The sequence below is a fragment of the Motacilla alba genome, chromosome 27 (assembly GCF_015832195.1).
Source record: "Motacilla alba alba isolate MOTALB_02 chromosome 27, Motacilla_alba_V1.0_pri, whole genome shotgun sequence".
NCBI classification, from domain to species: domain Eukaryota; kingdom Metazoa; phylum Chordata; class Aves; order Passeriformes; family Motacillidae; genus Motacilla; species Motacilla alba.
The window spans coordinates 1-23,053 of NC_052042.1; the positions used below are offsets into that span (position 1 = coordinate 1).

The following is a 23,053-nucleotide window of genomic DNA, read 5'->3' on the forward strand; positions in this document are numbered from 1 at the left end:
ACTTCTGCTGAGCATCAGGGTGAGATCTGAGTCCCTTCCCCAAGCTCAGCCTTGCACTGACACATCCCCTCCCTGCCCTGGCTTGTTGCACAGCTGAGGAAGCTCCCTGCACCAGGGTGCCTTGCACAGCACAGAGGTACAAGGCAGTGTCAGAGAGCTCCACTTCCTCCAGCTGCAGGACACTGGATTTTCTCGTGGTGTTCAGGTGCGTGGTGATCCGGCCGCTGCGCCTGGGGCCAGGCCCTGCCTGATAGGAGACCAGCTCTGGGGCTTGGCCTTTCCGCACCTGGTACCACAGCAATGCCCTAAAACCACTGGTGTGGTATTTGCAGGTGGTGTGGAAGGGGTGTCCCTGCTCCACCGTGACTGGTCCATCGTCCTGGGTGACCGTGTCCTGCCCCGTGGTGCCTGCAAGAAATTGCTGGTGAGCAGCTCCACAGGGAAAGATTCCAGGCAGGAAAAAAGCAAAGTGTGTGCAAAACCCTTGTGGAGAAATCTCCCTGCCCTGCAGGCAGTTTCAGAGATGTGCCGATGGACACGGGTGAGAGTGATTTTGGGCTGTGTTTCAGAGCTCTCAGCACAGCAGGAGCCTGACAAGAACTGGGCTTTGTCCCCGCTCCTACTGCTGCTGCTCAGACGACAGGAGAACAGCCTGGATTCAGTGTGGTAGCGCAGGCTGAGGACCCATCGAGATAGAGCAAAATGGTTCATGCTGCTTCCCCAGCCCTGTCCCCTCTGGGGGCTCCTAAGTACACAAAAGCTGAGCTTGGAAAGAGGGAGCCCTGCTTGTGTCCAGCCCAGAGAACACTGCAAGCTGCGGCAGAGCTGTGTCAGCCTGGAGGCAGAAGGGAACTCCCTGATAATGTAATGTAATGAGAAACAGTGAGGTGCCTGGGGCAGGTTTGACAGGATTTGGGAATTGACATTTAAATGGGAAGAGTGTGCATTGCAGAGACAGCTGAGATCTGCTGATGTGACTGCAGGAGGATGAGAAGAGAGAGGCAGAGGTGGATGGATTGAAAAGAGACAGAGAAGAGGTGGGAGCTTTCACTTCTCTCCTTTCCCTTTTCCTTTACAAACCAAAGAGCTTCTTCTGGAAAGGCTTGCAGAACCACAAAGAGGAGCAGATTATTCTCAGCCTTTCCCCTCTATTCACTGATATTTCCCCACATGACCCTGATAAGGCTGTTGAGGATTTCCTGGGGAGAGGAAGAAGCACAGGGGTGCCTTGGGGCTGAGCCAGGACTTACCCAGGAGCTGGCCCAGGAAGACGGTGAGGATGAGATGTGCCAGGTGCATGGCGAGACCAAGCTGCGTGTTTGCCGAGTGAGGAAGAGCCCAAAGCACGTCCGAGCGCCGAGAGAGCAGAGCTGCCGGGAACGCCTGTGGGCGGGAGCAAAGGAAGCGGCGGCGGCGGGAGCAGGCAGAGCAGTGCCCTGTCCTTGCCGTGCCTGAAATGCTCCGTGTGCGTTTGTCGCTCCTCCAGCAGCAGCCCCCGAGGCTCCCTCAGCCGTTGGCACTGGGAGCATCCCGTGCCCCTGCGGCCTCAGTGATGGGAAGGGGCTGTTCCCGCTCAGCTCGCAGTGGAGCCTCACCTCCGCAGCTGCAATGGCCAGCTCTGCTGCACTCCCAGGCCTGGGCGCTTGGGAGCTCAGGGGCTCCTTCCCCGCTGAGGTTTCTCACCCTCCCGAGGTGTCCTCAGCTCTCTGGGGTCACTGTTCATCTCCCGATCCAGAAGGCTTTTGGAGAACCCCAAGGCTGGAGGCTGCACAGCCTCACAAGCATTCCTTGGTGGGTGCTCCCTAACCCCACGAGACCCCCTCAAACCTCCATTATCCTCCTGTTCCTCTTGTCCCTCCTTGTGGCTGACACAGCTCAGCCTGAGCCAATTCTCAGCAGTTCCCCGAAGGCCCATCAATTAGAGGCTGCAGAGCTCTGAGCTCTTTCTCCCCTTATCACCTACAGCCCGATTGGTGTCACTGAGTGCTTTGTTCATCACTTTCCCTTTCCCCTGTTCTTCCCTCGGAAGGGAAAATGGAGGTGATGTGAGCCCCAGAGAACCAGACACTGTCGCCTTTCATGTGCCCTGACTGTGGCCTCTGCTGAACTTGCTCAGCCCAAAGAGCTCCTGAAGATGCTGAAAGGCTCCTGTCCCCAAAGGAAATGGGGTCTCCAGAGCAAGTCTCGGGGGAGAAACCTCATGTGGAGCTCAGTCCTTCAAGTCTGTCCCTGCAACATTTGCGGCATTGCTGAAGTCTGGCATCTGTTCTTCTGGATGCTTGACAGGTTACTAAAGTGCAGGGAAGGGGGCAAATCAATTTCAGGGGGAGGCTGGGTGTGAGTGAGCCCTTCAACGATATGAAATGCTCCTGTACTGCAACAGATTTATTGTTTTCCCTTCCCAATGTTCTTCTATTTCAGGAAGATGCTGAATGCACATCCAAGGGCGTGTGTGGACATCCGAGGATGAGAACAAAAGGTAGAGAAGTGAATTCCAAACTCGGGTGGGATTGAAAGTACACGTCCACTACCCATCCCCGGGAGAGTGCTGTTCTTATTCTCCTTGCAGTATGGAACGGAGACATTTCTGCAGAGACAGAGGTGGAGATGCCTTTTCCACCTGGGAAAGGCTTAACCAACTGACCTGATAGCACTGCATTATTTAGCCCCCGTGTGCCCGCCAGCGCAGCTGCTTTGCCAGCTCCCAGCCCAGGTGCTGTCAAGGAGCAGCTCGTGGCTTTGCAAAGCAGGCCGAGAGCAGCAGCAGCCGTGTCCGGAGGGCGAGAGGCGGCGGCAGAGGCGCAGCCCGCAGCAGTTTGGCGTGAGGCAGCGGCGGGCTCGGGAGCGAGGGGAGGCCGGGCGGTGCGTGGCGAGCGTGCGAGCGCGGGTCGCAGGCGGGTTGTGCGGCGCGCCGGGGCCGTGCGGGGCCGTGCGGGGCCGGTGCGGGCGGGCTCGGGGCAGAGGAAGGAGCTGCGGAGCCGCGCCCCGGGAGCCCGGCGGGCGGAGCGGCAGCGGCCCCTGCTGGCCCCGCCCGGCCCCGCCCGCGGCGGTTCGTGCCCGGCCGCAGCCCCGGCTCCTCTGCCCGTGGCCCCCAGCGCGCAGTAATACACGGCCGCGTCCCCGCGCCGGGGCACAGCCAGCCACAGCGCGCTGGAGCGCCCGTCCTCCGACACCGACAGCGTTCCTGCAATGCCCGCCACATCCTTGGAGCCTCTAGCAGCGAGGGCGAGGAATTCGGGTGCTCGACCCGGCAGCTGACGGTAGAAATGGATCGGTTCGCCCATCCGTTTGCTGGAGTGTGAGCAGGTGATGTTGATGCCGGTGCCCTCGGTGGTCTCCAGGAATGGCTCCTGCTCCACCTGGGCTCTGCCTGAATCCACTGCCGGAGAACAGAAAATGAATGAACTTTAAATTCTACACAGCCCCACGGCACAGATCAAATCCCGCAGAACAGTCTGGATCCTACAGAGATGATGAGGGAAACAGTACCGAGGGGATTTCACGATAAGCAGAAATGGAAGTGTCCATTGCTGCTCTGTGGAGAGATGAATGCCCGAATGCCAGAAAGAACAGTGCAGTCACCTGAGTATGAGGGAATGTTGGAGAAAGCACAAAAAGAAAAAAAAAAAAAAGGAAAAAAAAAAGAAGAAAAGTTAGAAGGGCTAAGGCTTTGTGAGCGATAAAGGAGGAGAGGAATTGAGTGCTTGCGCAGGGTTGGACATAGAATAGAATCAGGAGATTTCTGAGGGAGAATGGGACTGAGAAGAAAAAGGGATGAACGGGAGAACAGCTCTGGAGAAAAGGCCTGAGAAGAAGCCAGGCAGGTCGGAAGTCTACGGGGACATGCGTGATCACCCCAACCCAGACCGCGGTCCCTTCGCCCCCCCCCCCCCCCCCCCGCGCACCGAGCAGCAGCGCGGCCAGCGCCGGCAGCCCCGCGGCCCGAGCCCGCCGCATGGCGCCGCTCCGCCGGCCGAGCCTCGCTGTGCCCCTGAGCCCCGGCTCTGCTGCGGCCGTGCCGCCTCCTCTGGGCCGCCGCCAGCTCCGCCCCGGGGCTCAGCCCTGCGCCGCTGCCGCTCGGCCTCTCGCCCAGTCCCGCCAGGGAACGGAGCGGAGGCGAGCGCGGGGGCTGCGGGGCGGCGCTCGGCTCTCTGCACGTCGCAAGCGGCGGCGCCGGGCTGGGGCCCCGGGCATCGGGCTGGCATCGTGGAGCTCAGCATTGACAGTCCCTGCCTTTCCTTCGCTCCCATCGTCTGTTCCCTCACATCCTCCCTTTGCTGTCCTGTGGGCACTCCCGAATTGTCCTTCAGGACCCTGGAAAGAAATGCACTCACACGGATCCAGGACCTGGGCACAAAGCCCCAGCCTTTCTCCATGTCCATGAAACCAATCGGATGCAGCTCAGGGGAGAGCAGCTGTGCACTGGTATGGACAGACCTGTGTGTGTGTTGATGAGTCCGGGTGTCCACGAGTTCATGTGCATGTGTGTTTCTGCATTTAGAGCAGCTGTAAAAGGTGGGCTCAGGAAGCTGGGACTGCATTTCAGCGCCTCTTCCCTGGAAAAATCTCCTGCATCCATCATTGTCCAATGACACCCGGACTCCTTCTGAGTCTGGGCAAATGCTGCTCTGGGATGCTCAGGGCAGTGCCGTGGAGAGCGTCTCCAGTGAGATCAACGCATTCCACTGGCTCAGTAACACAATAGGACAGACAGACACTCAGAGATACACACACACAGACACAGAGGCTCCTGTATATTGGGGTGGATTCATTCAGGAATTTGCGCTCCCCTATGGATTCCTGTGGACCCTGCCTGAACACAAGCGCACACAAAGCAGGAGCACAGGCAAGGACACAATCAGCCATGGACGCTGCTGAGGAAACCTGGGAACAACTGCAGCAGGGCTGGAGCCTTGTGGGGAAGGCCAAGGAGTCAGGCAAGGCCCTGGCATGGTTTGGGTACTCACAGGCTGAACACAGGGTAGGATGTCCAGCGAATCATGGCTACTTTCCTGAAAGCAATTTTAACAGGGCAGGGTCAGAACCAGCAGCCCAATGGCAGCACATGGGGAGGCAGAAAGCGGAGGTCATCAGGGTGAGCTGAGGAGGGAAGAAGGGGAGGTGAATATGTGAGTGTGTGGGAATAGATCTGTGTTGGGATGTGTCACGATCCGTCCTTAGGAACGGAGATTGTGATGGTTCGTTACTGGATCTCAGGGTACAAAACACCAACACGGCAAGGGGTTTGCAGTAACAATCAAAACCAGTATACTTTATTGAATAGTCACAGCAAAATGCCTTGGAGGGGATTGGGGAAAAAAGAGAGAAAGCCTATGGAAAGAAAAGGGTTGAGAGAAAGGGATGTAATAGTTTCCAATGTAGAGGCAATGAAGTTCTTTGTGGTCCAGTCAAGGTCCAGTCCAGGTCCAGTCGAGGAGTCGCTTTCACGCTGCGGAGATCTCGAAATCTCAGGCTAACCCGAGGGGTTTTTATTAGGATTTTTCTATTGAAAGTTGGGAAGGAGGGGGGAAAAGATACAATGGTCTTATGATCTCATCTGGTCAGCATTGAGCAAGGGCTATTGTCTTCTTGGTCCAGTGGTCACACCTGCAGCTACTTGCCCCCCACCCCACATATCCTCCCCCTTGGGTTAGAAGTTTCAATCTCAGTTCTTAGGAGAAAAGGAGTCTTTTCCATATTGGGATCTCATGTCTCAGTCTTGGAGGGAATGGCTTCTCCCATCTCAGTCCATCTGTCATGGTGGTTGTACAGTGGATGAAGGGTCTTCTCTGGAGACCACCAAAAGGTCATTCCAGAAAAGAGTCCAGCCAGGTTAGGAGGTGGAGAAATCCCAGGGCCATTGCAGCAAAGCGATGCAGGCAAAGAAGGGCAAAGTGCCCCTTCTCCTTTCACTGGGTTCGGTGTTCCATGAGGTGGATAAACACACCTGCGAACAACAACTCAAGTTCCAGTCCCGGGGCCCTGACAAGCCCCCACCAAACCAGGATGTCAAACAGGATGCCCGGTGGTCTGAATATCATGAGGTAGATGAGAGTATCTTCGGACAAAGTATCACAGGATGTGCTTTGTGTGTGCACATCTCTGGACAGGAGTGTTCACGTAGATGTGCGTGCACAGACTTGGGTGCAGCAGCAGGAATAGGAGCGAGCGTGTGTGTTTGCACATCAGTAAGGACATGGCAGAAGGAGAAGTGTCTGTGCCTGGGTCCCCGTTGGAAAGGTGTGTGCACAGACCTCTTCATAGATGCAGAGCTATGAGTTACTCTTTGGGTGTGTGCAAGCTCCAGAGTGTGTTTGTGGTACCGTGCACTCTTCCATGTGCAATAAGAGTTCGTTAATAAGTTCTTCTCCTACTCTGGATGCTGCTTTATTCCCAGCAAGGTGTCAGGGAGGCTGAGGGATGTGATGGAAGGGAGGAGAAGCAACAGCAGTTAAAGTGAGAGAAAATAGGCACTGAGTGTGACAGCCCTTTCCCTGTCATTTGCCAGCAGGTCCCTTTCCTCACTGATCCACGAGCCAACGTCTCCTGAGCCTTCCTTTGGCTGCCCATAGGCTCAGAAATCCCTTCCCTTAGTGCCTCAACCGCTGCTGAAATGTTCCTCTCCAGCAGAATTGTTTCGTACGCCTTGCAGGGCAGCATCCTTGTGCTCGGAGGTGTCTCTGGCAGGAGGCCAGGCCGTGTGCGGGGCCCGTGGTGGTTCCCGTTCGGGGTGGCGCGGGTTCCAGGCGCGGCTCGGTCCGTGCCCCGCCGAGCGGCGTCAGCCGGGAGCGGAGCGGCCCCTGCTGGCCCCGCCCGGCCCCGCCCGCGGCGGTTCGTGCCCGGCCGCAGCCCCGGCTCCTCTGCCCGTGGTCCCCAGCGCGCAGTAATACACGGCCGCGTCCCCGCGCCGGGGCACAGCCAGCCACAGCGCGCTGGAGCGCCGGTCCTCCGACACCGACAGCGTTCCTGCAATGGCCGGCACATCCTTGGTGCCTCTAGCAGCGAGGGCGAGGAATTCGGGTGCTCGACCCGGCAGCTGACGGTAGAAATGGATGTAATCCTCGATCTGTTTTCTGGGATGTGAGCAGGTGATGTTGATGCCGGTGCCCTCGGTGGTCTCCAGGAACGGCTCCTGCTGCACTTGGGCTCTGCCTGAAGCCACTGCCGGGAACAGAAAAAAGACAAGACTGAAATCATGCAATGACCTACTTCACAGAAGAAAGCCTGCAGATACAGGGAGGAATGTTAAGACGGAAAAAAAAAAAAAAAAAAAAAAAAAAAAAAAAAAAAAAAAACCAAAACCAAAAAAACCCAAAAAAAACCAAAAAACCAAACAAAACCAAAAACCGAGGGGATTTCAAGACAAGCAAGAATAGCACTCTCCATTTCGGGACTGTCGAGAGATGAAAGCGTGAATGCGAGGAAGAATGGTGCAGTCACTGCAGAACTGGAGCATGTGGGAGAAAGCACAAAACGAAAATGAGTTAGAATGGCTAAGGACTCACTTCATAAGCAATAAAGAATGAGAATAATTGAATGCTTGTGCAGGTTTGGACATAGAAAAGAATCAGGAGATTTCTGAGGGAGTATGGGGTGGTAGAGAAGGAGAAATATACAAGAGAACAGCTCTCAGGATGAGGTCTGTGAAGAAGCCAGGCAGGACGGCCGCCTCCGGGGACCTGCAGGATCACCCCAACCCTGACCGCGGTCCCTTCGCCCCACCCCGCGCACCGAGCAGCAGCGCGGCCAGCGCCGGCAGCCCCGCGGCCCGAGCCCGCCGCATGGCGCCGCTCCGCCGGCCGAGCCTCGCTGTGCCCCTGAGCCCCGGCTCTGCTGCGGCCGTGCCGCCTCCTCTGGGCCGCCGCCAGCTCCGCCCCGGGGCTCAGCCCCGCCTCTCACGGCACCGGCACTACGAGCGACACGAGCACCTTGGGCACGGCCGGCGACAAGAGACAGCCGTGTCCCATCGCACACACCAGCGGCACCGCGCGGGAAGCGGATCCGCCCTGCGCACACCTGCAGCGGGCAGCTGCCGGCCCCAGCCAGCTGCACTCGGGCTGCTTGTGAGCCTGGGCAGCTGCTGCTCTGGGCTGGGCAGGGCCAGGGCAGTGCTCGCTGGCCCTGCCACGGTCGGGACATTCCCTCCCGATCAGGGACGCACACGGACACACACAGGGCCGTGCTCTCCGGAGCGGAGCCCCAGACAAATCCGTGCTTCACGTGTGTCCATGCAAACGGGGCTGCTCCAAGGGCACCCAAGGCAGCAACACACAGCCAGCCCTGGGCTCTGCTGAGCACATGTGGGGCCAAAAGCAGCAGGGCTGCAGTGTGGAAGGACAGGCTCCCAGGAGAGCACCGGGGATATTTTTCTTTCCTTAGAGACTGCACAATGTGGAAATGAGTCAAAGTAGTACAACATACACTCCTGATAAAAAGGCTCCTCTACTCCAATGCATTTATTGTTGTCCCTCCCAGATATTCTACTATTTCAGGAAGATGCTGAATGCAAATCCATGTGTGTTTGGGGAAACCTGAGGATGGGAACAAAACATGTAGAGAAGTGAATTCCAGGCACAGGTGGGATAGAAAGTACACTTCCACTACTTTCCCAATGGAAGTGCTGGGATGAACGCTGTCCAAACCATCAGACCATTGAACACACATGGGGATGTGTCCTAGGGTGACGTTATGATGCTTGTATCCCCATTTGTGTGTTCTGTTTATGCTGGATATTATGTTCTGTGCCTTCAAGACTGGCTCTGAAGAGTGAATGTTTTGTTTTGGGTTTTGTTATCTGCCCGCTCCCCCACGGCTGGCGGGACACAGAGACAGGGAGTACATAGTGCGGCTTTTGCTTTTTGCTGGGCTTTTTGCTTTGTTCTTGCTCTGGCTTCTGCTTGCTCCTGCTTCGCTCTTGCTTTTGCTTTTGCTTCTGCCCATTAGCTAGTTTAGCTAAGCAGTCCAATTTTTTTTCCCTGGACTGTTTTTTTTTCTTTTTCCTTTTTTTTCCTTTTTTCCTTTTTTTTTTTTTCCTCCCCTTTTTGGAACTACTTGAACCTGCTCTGGACTGGGACCTGGAAACACCGAGAGCTTGCACCTCGTGGCTTGTAGCAGCCATCTCCAGCGCTGGAGGGACTGACAACAGAGCAACCACCCCCCAAGAGAGACTTTCTGAATTTGTCATCCTTTTCAGAGTGGTGAAGGAGTGTTATCATCTGGTATTGTTCATTCTGTGTGCTGGGGGGTGCTGTGCCTGTTAAATAAAGAGGTTCTTTCCACTTCTCTCCGAGGAATCCTTCCCGAACCGGTTGGAGGGAGGGGCTGTGTGGGTTTGCTTTCTGAAGGGGCTTCCTTTTGTAGATTTTCTCCCAAATTTCCCCTAAACTAGGACAGGATGCAACTTCTGCTGAGCATCAGGGTGAGATCAGAGTCCCTTCCCCAAGCTCAGCCTTGCACTGACACATCCCCTCCCTGCCCTGGCTTGTTGCACAGCTGAGGAAGCTCCCTGCACCAGGGTGCCTTGCACAGCACAGAGGTACAAGGCAGTGTCAGAGAGCTCCACTTCCTCCAGCTGCAGGACACTGGATTTTCTCGTGGTGTTCAGGTGCGTGGTGATCCGGCCGCTGCGCCTGGGGCCAGGCCCTGCCTGATAGGAGACCAGCTCTGGGGCTTGGCCTTTCCGCACCTGGTACCACAGCAAGGCAGTAAAAGCACTGGTGTGGTATTTGCAGGTGGTGTGGAAGGGGTGTCCCTGCTCCACCGTGACTGGTCCATCATCCTGGGTGACCGTGTCCTGCCCCGTGGTGCCTGCAAGAAATTGCTGGTGAGCAGCTCCACAGGGAAAGACAATGGGAAGGAAATGGAAGTGCATGGAAAACTCTGGTGGAGAAATCTCCCTGCCTTGTTGCAGAGCCCTGAGAGATTTTTGGCAGGAGCTCGGAGCTCTTTGCTCTGCATTACCCAAAGCAGAGCTGGGCTGTGTCCCTGCTCCCGGTCCCCGTGCTGCTTAACGGCCAAAGGAACAGTCTGTCATGCTTGAGCTTTGTGTGCAGGAGCCAGCACCCTCCACCTCCCTGAGGAGCCCAGTGAGGTACAGCAGAATGGTTCATCCTGCTTCCCCATCTCTGTCACCTCTGAGGGCTCCTCGATCCCTGAGTGCACACAAAACTGAGCTTGGAAAGAGGGAGCCCTGGTTGTGTTGCCAATTGAGAGAACTCTGGAAGCCGTGGCAGAGCTGCGTCAGCCTGGAGGCAGAATGGGACTCCCTGCTAATGTTAGTGGAGTGGGAACATTGAGGTGCCTGGGGAGGGTTTGACAGGATCTGGGAATGTAAAGTTTAAATGGGAGGAATGTGGGGCTGGAGAGACAACTGAGATCCGCTGATGTGACTGCGGGAAGATCATAAGAGAGAGGCAGAGGGAGATGATTTTAAGGTTAGAGAAAAGACAGAGAAGAGATCTGAGGTTTCTCTTCCTTCCCTTTTCCTTTGCAAATCGAAGAACTTCTTGAACAAACACTTGCAAAACCACAAAGGGAAGCTGATTTCTCTCAGTCTTTTCCCTCTTTTCACCATATTTCCCAACAAAGTCTTGATTGAACTCTCGAGGGTTTCCTGTGGGCAGAGAGAAGAAGAGAAAGAAGAGACTAGGGGTGCCTTGGGGAAGAGCCAGGACTTACCCAGGAGCTGGCCCAGGAAGACGGTGAGGATGAGATGTGCCAGGTGCATGGCGAGACCAAGCTGCGTGTTTGCCGAGTGAGGAAGAGCCCAAAGCACGTCCGAGCGCCGAGAGAGCAGAGCTGCCGGGAACGCCTGTGGGCGGGAGCAAAGGAAGCGGCGGCGGCGGGAGCAGGCAGAGCAGTGCCCTGTCCTTGCCGTGCCTGAAATGCTCCGTGTGCGTTTGTCGCTCCTCCAGCAGCAGCCCCCGAGGCTCCCTCAGCCACTGGCACTGGGAGCATCCCGTGCCCCTGCGGCCTCACTGATGGGAAGGGGCTGTTCCCGCTCAGCTCGCACTGGAGCCTCACCTCCGCAGCTGCAATGGCCAGCTCTGCTGCACTCCCAGGCCTGGGCGCTTGGGAGCTCAGGGGCTCCTTCCCCGCTGAGGTTTCTCACCCTCCCGAGGTGTCCTCAGCTCTCTGGAGTCACTGTTCATCTCCCGATCCAGAAGGCTTTTGGAGAACTCCAAGGCTGGAGGCTGCACAGCCTCACAAGCATTCCTTGGTGGGTGCTCCCTAACCCCACGAGACCCCCTCAAACCTCCATTATCCTCCTGTTCCTCTTGTCCCTCCTTGTGGCTGACACAGCTCAGCCTGAGCCAATTCTCAGCAGTTCCCCGAAGACCCATCAATTAGAGGCTGCAGAGCTCTGAGCTCTTTCTCCCCTTATCACCTACAGCCCGATTGGTGTCACTGAGTGCTTTGTTCATCACTTTCCCTTTCCCCTGTTCTTCCCTCGGAAGGGAAAATGGAGGTGATGTGAGCCCCAGAGAACCAGACACTGTCGCCTTTCATGTGCCCTGACTGTGGCCTCTGCTGAACTTGCTCAGCCCAAAGAGCTCCTGAAGATGCTGAAAGGCTCCTGTCCCCAAAGGAAATGGGGTCTCCAGAGCAAGTTCGGGGGAGAAACCTCATGTGGAGCTCAGTGTTTCAAGTATCTCCCTGCAACATTTGCGGCATTGCTGAAGTCTGGCATCTGTTCTTCTGGATGCCTGACAGGTTACTAAAGTGCAGGGAAGGGGGCAAATCAATTTCAGGGGGAGGCTGGGTGTGAGTGAGCCCTTCAACGATATGAAATGCTCCTGTACTGCAACAGATTTATTGTTTTCCCTCCCGCATGTTCTGCTATTTCAGGAAGATGCTGAATGTACATCCAAGGGCGTGTGTGGACATCCGAGAATGAGAACAAAAGGTAGAGAAGTGAATTCCAAACTCGGGTGAGATTAAAAATACACCTCCGCTACCCATGTCCGACAGAATGCTGCTTCTTATTCTCCTTGCAGTATGGAACAGAGACATTTCTTCAGGGACAGAGATGGAAATGCATTTGTCACCTCAGAAAACCTTGGCCTACTGTCCTGACAGCACTGCATGGATCAGCCCCCGTGTGCCCGTCAGCGCAGCTGCTTTGCCAGCTCCCAGCCCAGGTGCTGTCAAGGAGCAGCTCGTGGCTTTGCAAAGCAGGCCGAGAGCAGCAGCAGCCGTGTCCGGAGGGCGAGAGGCGGCGGCAGAGGCGCAGCCCGCAGCAGTTTGGCGTGAGGCAGCGGCGGGCTCGGGAGCGAGGGGAGACCGGGCGGTGCGTGGCGAGCGTGCGAGCGCGGGTCGCAGGCGGGTTGTGCGGCGCGCCGGGGCCGTGCGGGGCCGTGCGGGGCCGGTGCGGCCGGGCTCGGGGCAGAGGAAGGAGCTGCGGAGCCGCGCCCCGGGAGCCCGGCGGGCGGAGCGGCAGCGGCCCCTGCTGGCCCCGCCCGGCCCCGCCCGCGGCGGTTCGTGCCCGGCCGCAGCCCCGGCTCCTCTGCCCGTGGTCCCCAGCGCGCAGTAATACACGGCCGCGTCCCCGCGCCGGGGCACAGCCAGCCACAGCGCGCTGGAACGCCGATCTTCCGACACCCGCACATGGCCCGCACTGTCCGGCAGCTCTTTGGAGTCTTTGAAAATGCTCACGAAGAGTTCGGGTCCTCGGCCCGGCAGCTGACGGTACCAGTAGATCGTTTGGCCGGTCTGGATTTGGGGATGTGAGCAGGTGATGTTGATGCCGGTGCTCTCGGTGGTCTCCAGGAACGGCTCCTGCTCTACCTGGGCTCTGGCCACAGCCACTGCCACGGAGAAAAGCACAATCACTTTCCTTTATCTGAAAATATCATGCAGTCGGATACGGCAGAGACAGAGCAGCGTTAACTGGGATGGGTTCTGATAATAAAGAATGAGGAGTTTGTTTCTCTGAGAGGCTTTAGCTTGGGACAAGAAATAATGACGGATGTTTTGAAGGAGAATTGAAATTTTTAACGGCAGAAATGGAGGGGAACATAGATTTGCAACGAGGAATGTATGGATGGACGGATGGATGGGTGGACGGATGGATAGAGACAGAAAAGGAAAAAGGCAGCGTGGAAAGCAATGATTTACAGAGAGAAGAAAAGGTGAGGGTAGAGAAAGGGACAGAGGGTAAAAAAGAATCGAAAAGGAACAGGAGGGTAAGAGATGAATCTTGAGCAGGGGCCGATCTCACACAGCCCGCTGACCCGGACGTCCCTGCGGCACCCAAAACGCACCGAGCAGCAGCGCGGCCAGCGCCGGCAGCCCCGCGGCCCGAGCCCGCCGCATGGCGCCGCTCCGCCGGCCGAGCCTCGCTGTGCCCCTGAGCCCCGGCTCTGCTGCGGCCGTGCCGCCTCCTCTGGGCCGCCGCCAGCTCCGCCCCGGGGCTCAGCCCCGCCTCTCACGGCACCGGCACTACGAGCGACACGAGCACCTTGGGCACGGCCGGCGACAAGAGACAGCCGTGTCCCATCGCACACACCAGCGGCACCGCGCGGGAAGCGGATCCGCCCTGCGCACACCTGCAGCGGGCAGCTGCCGGCCCCAGCCAGCTGCACTCGGGCTGCTTGTGAGCCTGGGCAGCTGCTGCTCTGGGCTGGGCAGGGCCAGGGCAGTGCTCGCTGGCCCTGCCACGGTCGGGACATTCCCTCCCGATCAGGGACGCACACGGACACACACAGGGCCGTGCTCTCCGGAGCGGAGCCCCGGACAAATCCGTGCTTCACGTGTGTCCATGCAAACGGGGCTGCTCCAAGGGCACCCAAGGCAGCAACACACAGCCAGCCCTGGGCTCTGCTGAGCACATGTGGGGCCAAAAGCAGCGGGGCTGCAGTGTGGAAGGACAGGCTCCCAGGCGAGCACCGGGGATATTCTTCTTTCCTTTTCCTGAGAGACTGCACAATGTGGAAATGAGTCAAAATAGTCCAAAGCACTTTCCCAATGGAAGTGCTGGGATGAACGCTGTCCAAACCATCAGACCATTGTACACACATGGGGATGCAACTTCTGCTGAGCATCAGGGTGAGATCAGAGTCCCTTCCCCAAGCTCAGCCTTGCACTGACACATCCCCTCCCTGCCCTGGCTTGTTGCACAGCTGAGGAAGCTCCCTGCACCAGGGTGCCTTGCACAGCACAGAGGTACAAGGCAGTGTCAGAGAGCTCCACTTCCTCCAGCTGCAGGACACTGGATTTTCTCGTGGTGTTCAGGTGCGTGGTGATCCGGCCGCTGCGCCTGGGGCCAGGCCCTGACTGATAGGAGACCAGCTCTGGGGCTTGGCCTTTCCGCACCTGGTACCACAGCAATGCCCTAAAACCACTGGTGTGGTATTTGCAGGTGGTGTGGAAGGGGTGTCCCTGCTCCACCGTGACTGGTCCATCGTCCTGGGTGACCGTGTCCTGCCCCGTGGTGCCTGCAAGAAATTGCTGGTGAGCAGCTCCACAGGGAAAGATTCCAGGCAGGAAAAAGCAAAGTGTGTGCAAAACCCTCGTGGAGAAATCTCCCTGCCCTGCAGGCAGTTTCAGAGATGTGCCGATGGACACGGGTGAGAGTGATTTTGGGCTGTGTTTCAGAGCTCTCAGCACAGCAGGAGCCTGACAAGAAGTGGGCTTTGTCCCCGCTCCTACTGCTGCTGCTCAGACGACAGGAGAACAGCCTAAATTCAGTGTGGTAGCTCAGGCTGAGGACCCATCGAGATAGAGCAAAATGGTTCATGCTGCTTCCCCAGCCCTGTCCCCTCTGGGGGCTCCTAAGTACACAAAAGCTGAGCTTGGAAAGAGGGAGCCCTGCTTGTGTCCAGCCCAGAGAACACTGCAAGCTGCGGCAGAGCTGTGTCAGCCTGGAGGCAGAAGGGAACTCCCTGATAATGTAATGTAATGAGAAACAGTGAGGTGCCTGGGGCAGGTTTGACAGGATTTGGGAATTGACATTTAAATGGGAAGAGTGTGCATTGCAGAGACAGCTGAGATCTGCTGATGTGACTGCAGGAGGATGAGAAGAGAGAGGCAGAGGTGGATGGATTGAAAAGAGACAGAGAAGAGGTGGGAGCTTTCACTTCTCTCCTTTCCCTTTTCCTTTACAAACCAAAGAGCTTCTTCTGGAAAGGCTTGCAGAACCACAAAGAGGAGCAGATTATTCTCAGCCTTTCCCCTCTATTCACTGATCTTTCCCCACATGACCCTGATAAGGCTGTTGAGGATTTCCTGGGGAGAGGAAGAAGCACAGGGGTGCCTTGGGGCTGAGCCAGGACTTACCCAGGAGCTGGCCCAGGAAGACGGTGAGGATGAGATGTGCCAGGTGCATGGCGAGACCAAGCTGCGTGTTTGCCGAGTGAGGAAGAGCCCAAAGCACGTCCGAGCGCCGAGAGAGCAGAGCTGCCGGGAACGCCTGTGGGCGGGAGCAAAGGAAGCGGCGGCGGCGGGAGCAGGCAGAGCAGTGCCCTGTCCTTGCCGTGCCTGAAATGCTCCGTGTGCGTTTGTCGCTCCTCCAGCAGCAGCCCCCGAGGCTCCCTCAGCCGTTGGCACTGGGAGCATCCCGTGCCCCTGCGGCCTCAGTGATGGGAAGGGGCTGTTCCCGCTCAGCTCGCAGTGGAGCCTCACCTCCGCAGCTGCAATGGCCAGCTCTGCTGCACTCCCAGGCCTGGGCGCTTGGGAGCTCAGGGGCTCCTTCCCCGCTGAGGTTTCTCACCCTCCCGAGGTGTCCTCAGCTCTCTGGGGTCACTGTTCATCTCCCGATCCAGAAGGCTTTTGGAGAACCCCAAGGCTGGAGGCTGCACAGCCTCACAAGCATTCCTTGGTGGGTGCTCCCTAACCCCACGAGACCCCCTCAAACCTCCATTATCCTCCTGTTCCTCTTGTCCCTCCTTGTGGCTGACACAGCTCAGCCTGAGCCAATTCTCAGCAGTTCCCCGAAGGCCCATCAATTAGAGGCTGCAGAGCTCTGAGCTCTTTCTCCCCTTATCACCTACAGCCCGATTGGTGTCACTGAGTGCTTTGTTCATCACTTTCCCTTTCCCCTGTTCTTCCCTCGGAAGGGAAAATGGAGGTGATGTGAGCCCCAGAGAACCAGACACTGTCGCCTTTCATGTGCCCTGACTGTGGCCTCTGCTGAACTTGCTCAGCCCAAAGAGCTCCTGAAGATGCTGAAAGGCTCCTGTCCCCAAAGGAAATGGGGTCTCCAGAGCAAGTCTCGGGGGAGAAACCTCATGTGGAGCTCAGTCCTTCAAGTCTGTCCCTGCAACATTTGCGGCATTGCTGAAGTCTGGCATCTGTTCTTCTGGATGCTTGACAGGTTACTAAAGTGCAGGGAAGGGGCAAATCAATTTCAGGGGGAGGCTGGGTGTGAGTGAGCCCTTCAACGATATGAAATGCTCCTGTACTGCAACAGATTTATTGTTTTCCCTTCTCAATGTTCTTCTATTTCAGGAAGATGCTGAATGCACATCCAAGGGCGTGTGTGGACATCCGAGGATGAGAACAAAAGGTAGAGAAGTGAATTCCAAACTCGGGTGGGATTGAAAGTACACGTCCACTACCCATCCCCGGGAGAGTGCTGTTCTTATTCTCCTTGCAGTATGGAACGGAGACATTTCTGCAGAGACAGAGGTGGAGATGCCTTTTCCACCTGGGAAAGGCTTAACCAACTGACCTGATAGCACTGCATTATTTAGCCCCCGTGTGCCCGCCAGCGCAGCTGCTTTGCCAGCTCCCAGCCCAGGTGCTGTCAAGGAGCAGCTCGTGGCTTTGCAAAGCAGGCCGAGAGCAGCAGCAGCCGTGTCCGGAGGGCGAGAGGCGGCGGCAGAGGCGCAGCCCGCAGCAGTTTGGCGTGAGGCAGCGGCGGGCTCGGGAGCGAGGGGAGGCCGGGCGGTGCGTGGCGAGCGTGCGAGCGCGGGTCGCAGGCGGGTTGTGCGGCGCGCCGGGGCCGTGCGGGGCCGTGCGGGGCCGGTGCGGGCGGGCTCGGGGCAGAGGAAGGAGCTGCGGAGCCGCGCCCCGGGAGCCCGGCGGGCGGAGCGGCAGCGGCCCCTGCTGGCCCCGCCCGGCCCCGCCCGCGGCGGTTCGTGCCCGGCCGCAGCCCCGGCTCCTCTGCCCGTGGCCCCCAGCGCGCAGTAATACACGGCCGCGTCCCCGCGCCGGGGCACAGCCAGCCACAGCGCGCTGGAGCGCCCGTCCTCCGACACCGACAGCGTTCCTGCAATGCCCGCCACATCCTTGGAGCCTCTAGCAGCGAGGGCGAGGAATTCGGGTGCTCGACCCGGCAGCTGACGGTAGAAATGGATCGGTTCGCCCATCCGTTTGCTGGAGTGTGAGCAGGTGATGTTGATGCCGGTGCCCTCGGTGGTCTCCAGGAATGGCTCCTGCTCCACCTGGGCTCTGCCTGAATCCACTGCCGGAGAACAGAAAATGAATGAACTTTAAATTCTACACAGCCCCACGGCACAGATCAAATCCCGCAGAACAGTCTGGATCCTACAGAGATGATGAGGGAAACAGTACCGAGGGGATTTCACGATAAGCAGAAATGGAAGTGTCCATTGCTGCTCTGTGGAGAGATGAATGCCCGAATGCCAGAAAGAACAGTGCAGTCACCTGAGTATGAGGGAATGTTGGAGAAAGCACAAAAAGAAAAAAAAAAAAAAAGGAAAAAAAAAAGAAGAAAAGTTAGAAGGGCTAAGGCTTTGTGAGCGATAAAGGAGGAGAGGAATTGAGTGCTTGCGCAGGGTTGGACATAGAATAGAATCAGGAGATTTCTGAGGGAGAATGGGACTGAGAAGAAAAAGGGATGAACGGGAGAACAGCTCTGGAGAAAAGGCCTGAGAAGAAGCCAGGCAGGTCGGAAGTCTACGGGGACATGCGTGATCACCCCAACCCAGACCGCGGTCCCTTCGCCCCCCCCCCCCCCCCCCCCCGCGCACCGAGCAGCAGCGCGGCCAGCGCCGGCAGCCCCGCGGCCCGAGCCCGCCGCATGGCGCCGCTCCGCCGGCCGAGCCTCGCTGTGCCCCTGAGCCCCGGCTCTGCTGCGGCCGTGCCGCCTCCTCTGGGCCGCCGCCAGCTCCGCCCCGGGGCTCAGCCCTGCGCCGCTGCCGCTCGGCCTCTCGCCCAGTCCCGCCAGGGAACGGAGCGGAGGCGAGCGCGGGGGCTGCGGGGCGGCGCTCGGCTCTCTGCACGTCGCAAGCGGCGGCGCCGGGCTGGGGCCCCGGGCATCGGGCTGGCATCGTGGAGCTCAGCATTGACAGTCCCTGCCTTTCCTTCGCTCCCATCGTCTGTTCCCTCACATCCTCCCTTTGCTGTCCTGTGGGCACTCCCGAATTGTCCTTCAGGACCCTGGAAAGAAATGCACTCACACGGATCCAGGACCTGGGCACAAAGCCCCAGCCTTTCTCCATGTCCATGAAACCAATCGGATGCAGCTCAGGGGAGAGCAGCTGTGCACTGGTATGGACAGACCTGTGTGTGTGTTGATGAGTCCGGGTGTCCACGAGTTCATGTGCATGTGTGTTTCTGCATTTAGAGCAGCTGTAAAAGGTGGGCTCAGGAAGCTGGGACTGCATTTCAGCGCCTCTTCCCTGGAAAAATCTCCTGCATCCATCATTGTCCAATGACACCCGGACTCCTTCTGAGTCTGGGCAAATGCTGCTCTGGGATGCTCAGGGCAGTGCCGTGGAGAGCGTCTCCAGTGAGATCAACGCATTCCACTGGCTCAGTAACACAATAGGACAGACAGACACTCAGAGATACACACACACAGACACAGAGGCTCCTGTATATTGGGGTGGATTCATTCAGGAATTTGCGCTCCCCTATGGATTCCTGTGGACCCTGCCTGAACACAAGCGCACACAAAGCAGGAGCACAGGCAAGGACACAATCAGCCATGGACGCTGCTGAGGAAACCTGGGAACAACTGCAGCAGGGCTGGAGCCTTGTGGGGAAGGCCAAGGAGTCAGGCAAGGCCCTGGCATGGTTTGGGTACTCACAGGCTGAACACAGGGTAGGATGTCCAGCGAATCATGGCTACTTTCCTGAAAGCAATTTTAACAGGGCAGGGTCAGAACCAGCAGCCCAATGGCAGCACATGGGGAGGCAGAAAGCGGAGGTCATCAGGGTGAGCTGAGGAGGGAAGAAGGGGAGGTGAATATGTGAGTGTGTGGGAATAGATCTGTGTTGGGATGTGTCACGATCCGTCCTTAGGAACGGAGATTGTGATGGTTCGTTACTGGATCTCAGGGTACAAAACACCAACACGGCAAGGGGTTTGCAGTAACAATCAAAACCAGTATACTTTATTGAATAGTCACAGCAAAATGCCTTGGAGGGGATTGGGGAAAAAAGAGAGAAAGCCTATGGAAAGAAAAGGGTTGAGAGAAAGGGATGTAATAGTTTCCAATGTAGAGGCAATGAAGTTCTTTGTGGTCCAGTCAAGGTCCAGTCCAGGTCCAGTCGAGGAGTCGCTTTCACGCTGCGGAGATCTCGAAATCTCAGGCTAACCCGAGGGGTTTTTATTAGGATTTTTCTATTGAAAGTTGGGAAGGAGGGGGGAAAAGATACAATGGTCTTATGATCTCATCTGGTCAGCATTGAGCAAGGGCTATTGTCTTCTTGGTCCAGTGGTCACACCTGCAGCTACTTGCCCCCCACCCCACATATCCTCCCCCTTGGGTTAGAAGTTTCAATCTCAGTTCTTAGGAGAAAAGGAGTCTTTTCCATATTGGGATCTCATGTCTCAGTCTTGGAGGGAATGGCTTCTCCCATCTCAGTCCATCTGTCATGGTGGTTGTACAGTGGATGAAGGGTCTTCTCTGGAGACCACCAAAAGGTCATTCCAGAAAAGAGTCCAGCCAGGTTAGGAGGTGGAGAAATCCCAGGGCCATTGCAGCAAAGCGATGCAGGCAAAGAAGGGCAAAGTGCCCCTTCTCCTTTCACTGGGTTCGGTGTTCCATGAGGTGGATAAATACACCTGCGAACAACAACTCAAGTTCCAGTCCCGGGGCCCTGACAAGCCCCCACCAAACCAGGATGTCAAACAGGATGCCCGGTGGTCTGAATATCATGAGGTAGATGAGAGTATCTTCGGACAAAGTATCACAGGATGTGCTTTGTGTGTGCACATCTCTGGACAGGAGTGTTCACGTAGATGTGCGTGCACAGACTTGGGTGCAGCAGCAGGAATAGGAGCGAGCGTGTGTGTTTGCACATCAGTAAGGACATGGCAGAAGGAGAAGTGTCTGTGCCTGGGTCCCCGTTGGAAAGGTGTGTGCACAGACCTCTTCATAGATGCAGAGCTATGAGTTACTCTTTGGGTGTGTGCAAGCTCCAGAGTGTGTTTGTGGTACCGTGCACTCTTCCATGTGCAATAAGAGTTCGTTAATAAGTTCTTCTCCTACTCTGGATGCTGCTTTATTCCCAGCAAGGCGTCAGGGAGGCTGAGGGATGTGATGGAAGGGAGGAGAAGCAACAGCAGTTAAAGTGAGAGAAAATAGGCACTGAGTGTGACAGCCCTTTCCCTGTCATTTGCCAGCAGGTCCCTTTCCTCACTGATCCACGAGCCAACGTCTCCTGAGCCTTCCTTTGGCTGCCCATAGGCTCAGAAATCCCTTCCCTTAGTGCCTCAACCGCTGCTGAAATGTTCCTCTCCAGCAGAATTGTTTCGTACGCCTTGCAGGGCAGCATCCTTGTGCTCGGAGGTGTCTCTGGCAGGAGGCCAGGCCGTGTGCGGGGCCCGTGGTGGTTCCCGTTCGGGGTGGCGCGGGTTCCAGGCGCGGCTCGGTCCGTGCCCCGCCGAGCGGCGTCAGCCGGGAGCGGAGCGGCCCCTGCTGGCCCCGCCCGGCCCCGCCCGCGGCGGTTCGTGCCCGGCCGCAGCCCCGGCTCCTCTGCCCGTGGTCCCCAGCGCGCAGTAATACACGGCCGCGTCCCCGCGCCGGGGCACAGCCAGCCACAGCGCGCTGGAGCGCCGGTCCTCCGACACCGACAGCGTTCCTGCAATGGCCGGCACATCCTTGGTGCCTCTAGCAGCGAGGGCGAGGAATTCGGGTGCTCGACCCGGCAGCTGACGGTAGAAATGGATGTAATCCTCGATCTGTTTTCTGGGATGTGAGCAGGTGATGTTGATGCCGGTGCCCTCGGTGGTCTCCAGGAACGGCTCCTGCTGCACTTGGGCTCTGCCTGAAGCCACTGCCGGGAACAGAAAAAAGACAAGACTGAAATCATGCAATGACCTACTTCACAGAAGAAAGCCTGCAGATACAGGGAGGAATGTTAAGACGGAAAAAAAAAAAAAAAAAAAAAAAAAAAAAAAAAAAAAAAAACCAAAACCAAAAAAACCCAAAAAAACCAAAAAACCAAACAAAACCAAAAACCGAGGGGATTTCAAGACAAGCAAGAATAGCACTCTCCATTTCGGGACTGTCGAGAGATGAAAGCGTGAATGCGAGGAAGAATGGTGCAGTCACTGCAGAACTGGAGCATGTGGGAGAAAGCACAAAACGAAAATGAGTTAGAATGGCTAAGGACTCACTTCATAAGCAATAAAGAATGAGAATAATTGAATGCTTGTGCAGGTTTGGACATAGAAAAGAATCAGGAGATTTCTGAGGGAGTATGGGGTGGTAGAGAAGGAGAAATATACAAGAGAACAGCTCTCAGGATGAGGTCTGTGAAGAAGCCAGGCAGGACGGCCGCCTCCGGGGACCTGCAGGATCACCCCAACCCTGACCGCGGTCCCTTCGCCCCACCCCGCGCACCGAGCAGCAGCGCGGCCAGCGCCGGCAGCCCCCGCGGCCCGAGCCCGCCGCATGGCGCCGCTCCGCCGGCCGAGCCTCGCTGTGCCCCTGAGCCCCGGCTCTGCTGCGGCCGTGCCGCCTCCTCTGGGCCGCCGCCAGCTCCGCCCCGGGGCTCAGCCCCGCCTCTCACGGCACCGGCACTACGAGCGACACGAGCACCTTGGGCACGGCCGGCGACAAGAGACAGCCGTGTCCCATCGCACACACCAGCGGCACCGCGCGGGAAGCGGATCCGCCCTGCGCACACCTGCAGCGGGCAGCTGCCGGCCCCAGCCAGCTGCACTCGGGCTGCTTGTGAGCCTGGGCAGCTGCTGCTCTGGGCTGGGCAGGGCCAGGGCAGTGCTCGCTGGCCCTGCCACGGTCGGGACATTCCCTCCCGATCAGGGACGCACACGGACACACACAGGGCCGTGCTCTCCGGAGCGGAGCCCCAGACAAATCCGTGCTTCACGTGTGTCCATGCAAACGGGGCTGCTCCAAGGGCACCCAAGGCAGCAACACACAGCCAGCCCTGGGCTCTGCTGAGCACATGTGGGGCCAAAAGCAGCAGGGCTGCAGTGTGGAAGGACAGGCTCCCAGGAGAGCACCGGGGATATTTTTCTTTCCTTAGAGACTGCACAATGTGGAAATGAGTCAAAGTAGTACAACATACACTCCTGATAAAAAGGCTCCTCTACTCCAATGCATTTATTGTTGTCCCTCCCAGATATTCTACTATTTCAGGAAGATGCTGAATGCAAATCCATGTGTGTTTGGGGAAACCTGAGGATGGGAACAAAACATGTAGAGAAGTGAATTCCAGGCACAGGTGGGATAGAAAGTACACTTCCACTACTTTCCCAATGGAAGTGCTGGGATGAACGCTGTCCAAACCATCAGACCATTGAACACACATGGGGATGTGTCCTAGGGTGACGTTATGATGCTTGTATCCCCATTTGTGTGTTCTGTTTATGCTGGATATTATGTTCTGTGCCTTCAAGACTGGCTCTGAAGAGTGAATGTTTTGTTTTGGGTTTTGTTATCTGCCCGCTCCCCCACGGCTGGCGGGACACAGAGACAGGGAGTACATAGTGCGGCTTTTGCTTTTTGCTGGGCTTTTTGCTTTGTTCTTGCTCTGGCTTCTGCTTGCTCCTGCTTCGCTCTTGCTTTTGCTTTTGCTTCTGCCCATTAGCTAGTTTAGCTAAGCAGTCCAATTTTTTTTCCCTGGACTGTTTTTTTTTCTTTTTCCTTTTTTTTTCCTTTTTTCCTTTTTT

The 23,053-nt window shown here is 57.1% G+C and overlaps 2 protein-coding genes and 1 gene segment (V, D, J or C); all 3 read right to left on the reverse strand.

The window, feature by feature from the left end:
* Positions 1–140: 140 nt before the first annotated feature.
* LOC119712132 lies at positions 141–8,339 on the reverse strand (the record flags this gene model as incomplete). The annotated part of the gene is given in 5 exon segments (XM_038163050.1): positions 141–408; positions 3,083–3,379; positions 6,534–6,867; positions 6,869–7,161; positions 7,732–8,339. Coding segments are annotated over 5 exon segments (1,244 nt in total), but the record flags the coding sequence as incomplete, so codon positions are not given.
* A 5,561-nt stretch (positions 8,340–13,900) lies between these two features.
* LOC119712279 lies at positions 13,901–16,304 on the reverse strand. The segment is given in 2 exon segments: positions 13,901–14,435; positions 15,277–16,304. Coding segments are annotated over 2 exon segments (432 nt in total).
* Positions 16,236–22,367, reverse strand: LOC119711996. The gene is given in 6 exon segments (XM_038162798.1): positions 16,236–16,255; positions 17,108–17,404; positions 20,562–20,895; positions 20,897–21,189; positions 21,759–21,789; positions 21,791–22,367. Coding segments are annotated over 6 exon segments (996 nt in total). The 5' UTR covers positions 21,812–22,367.
* Between the last annotated feature and the right edge of the window lie 686 nt (positions 22,368–23,053).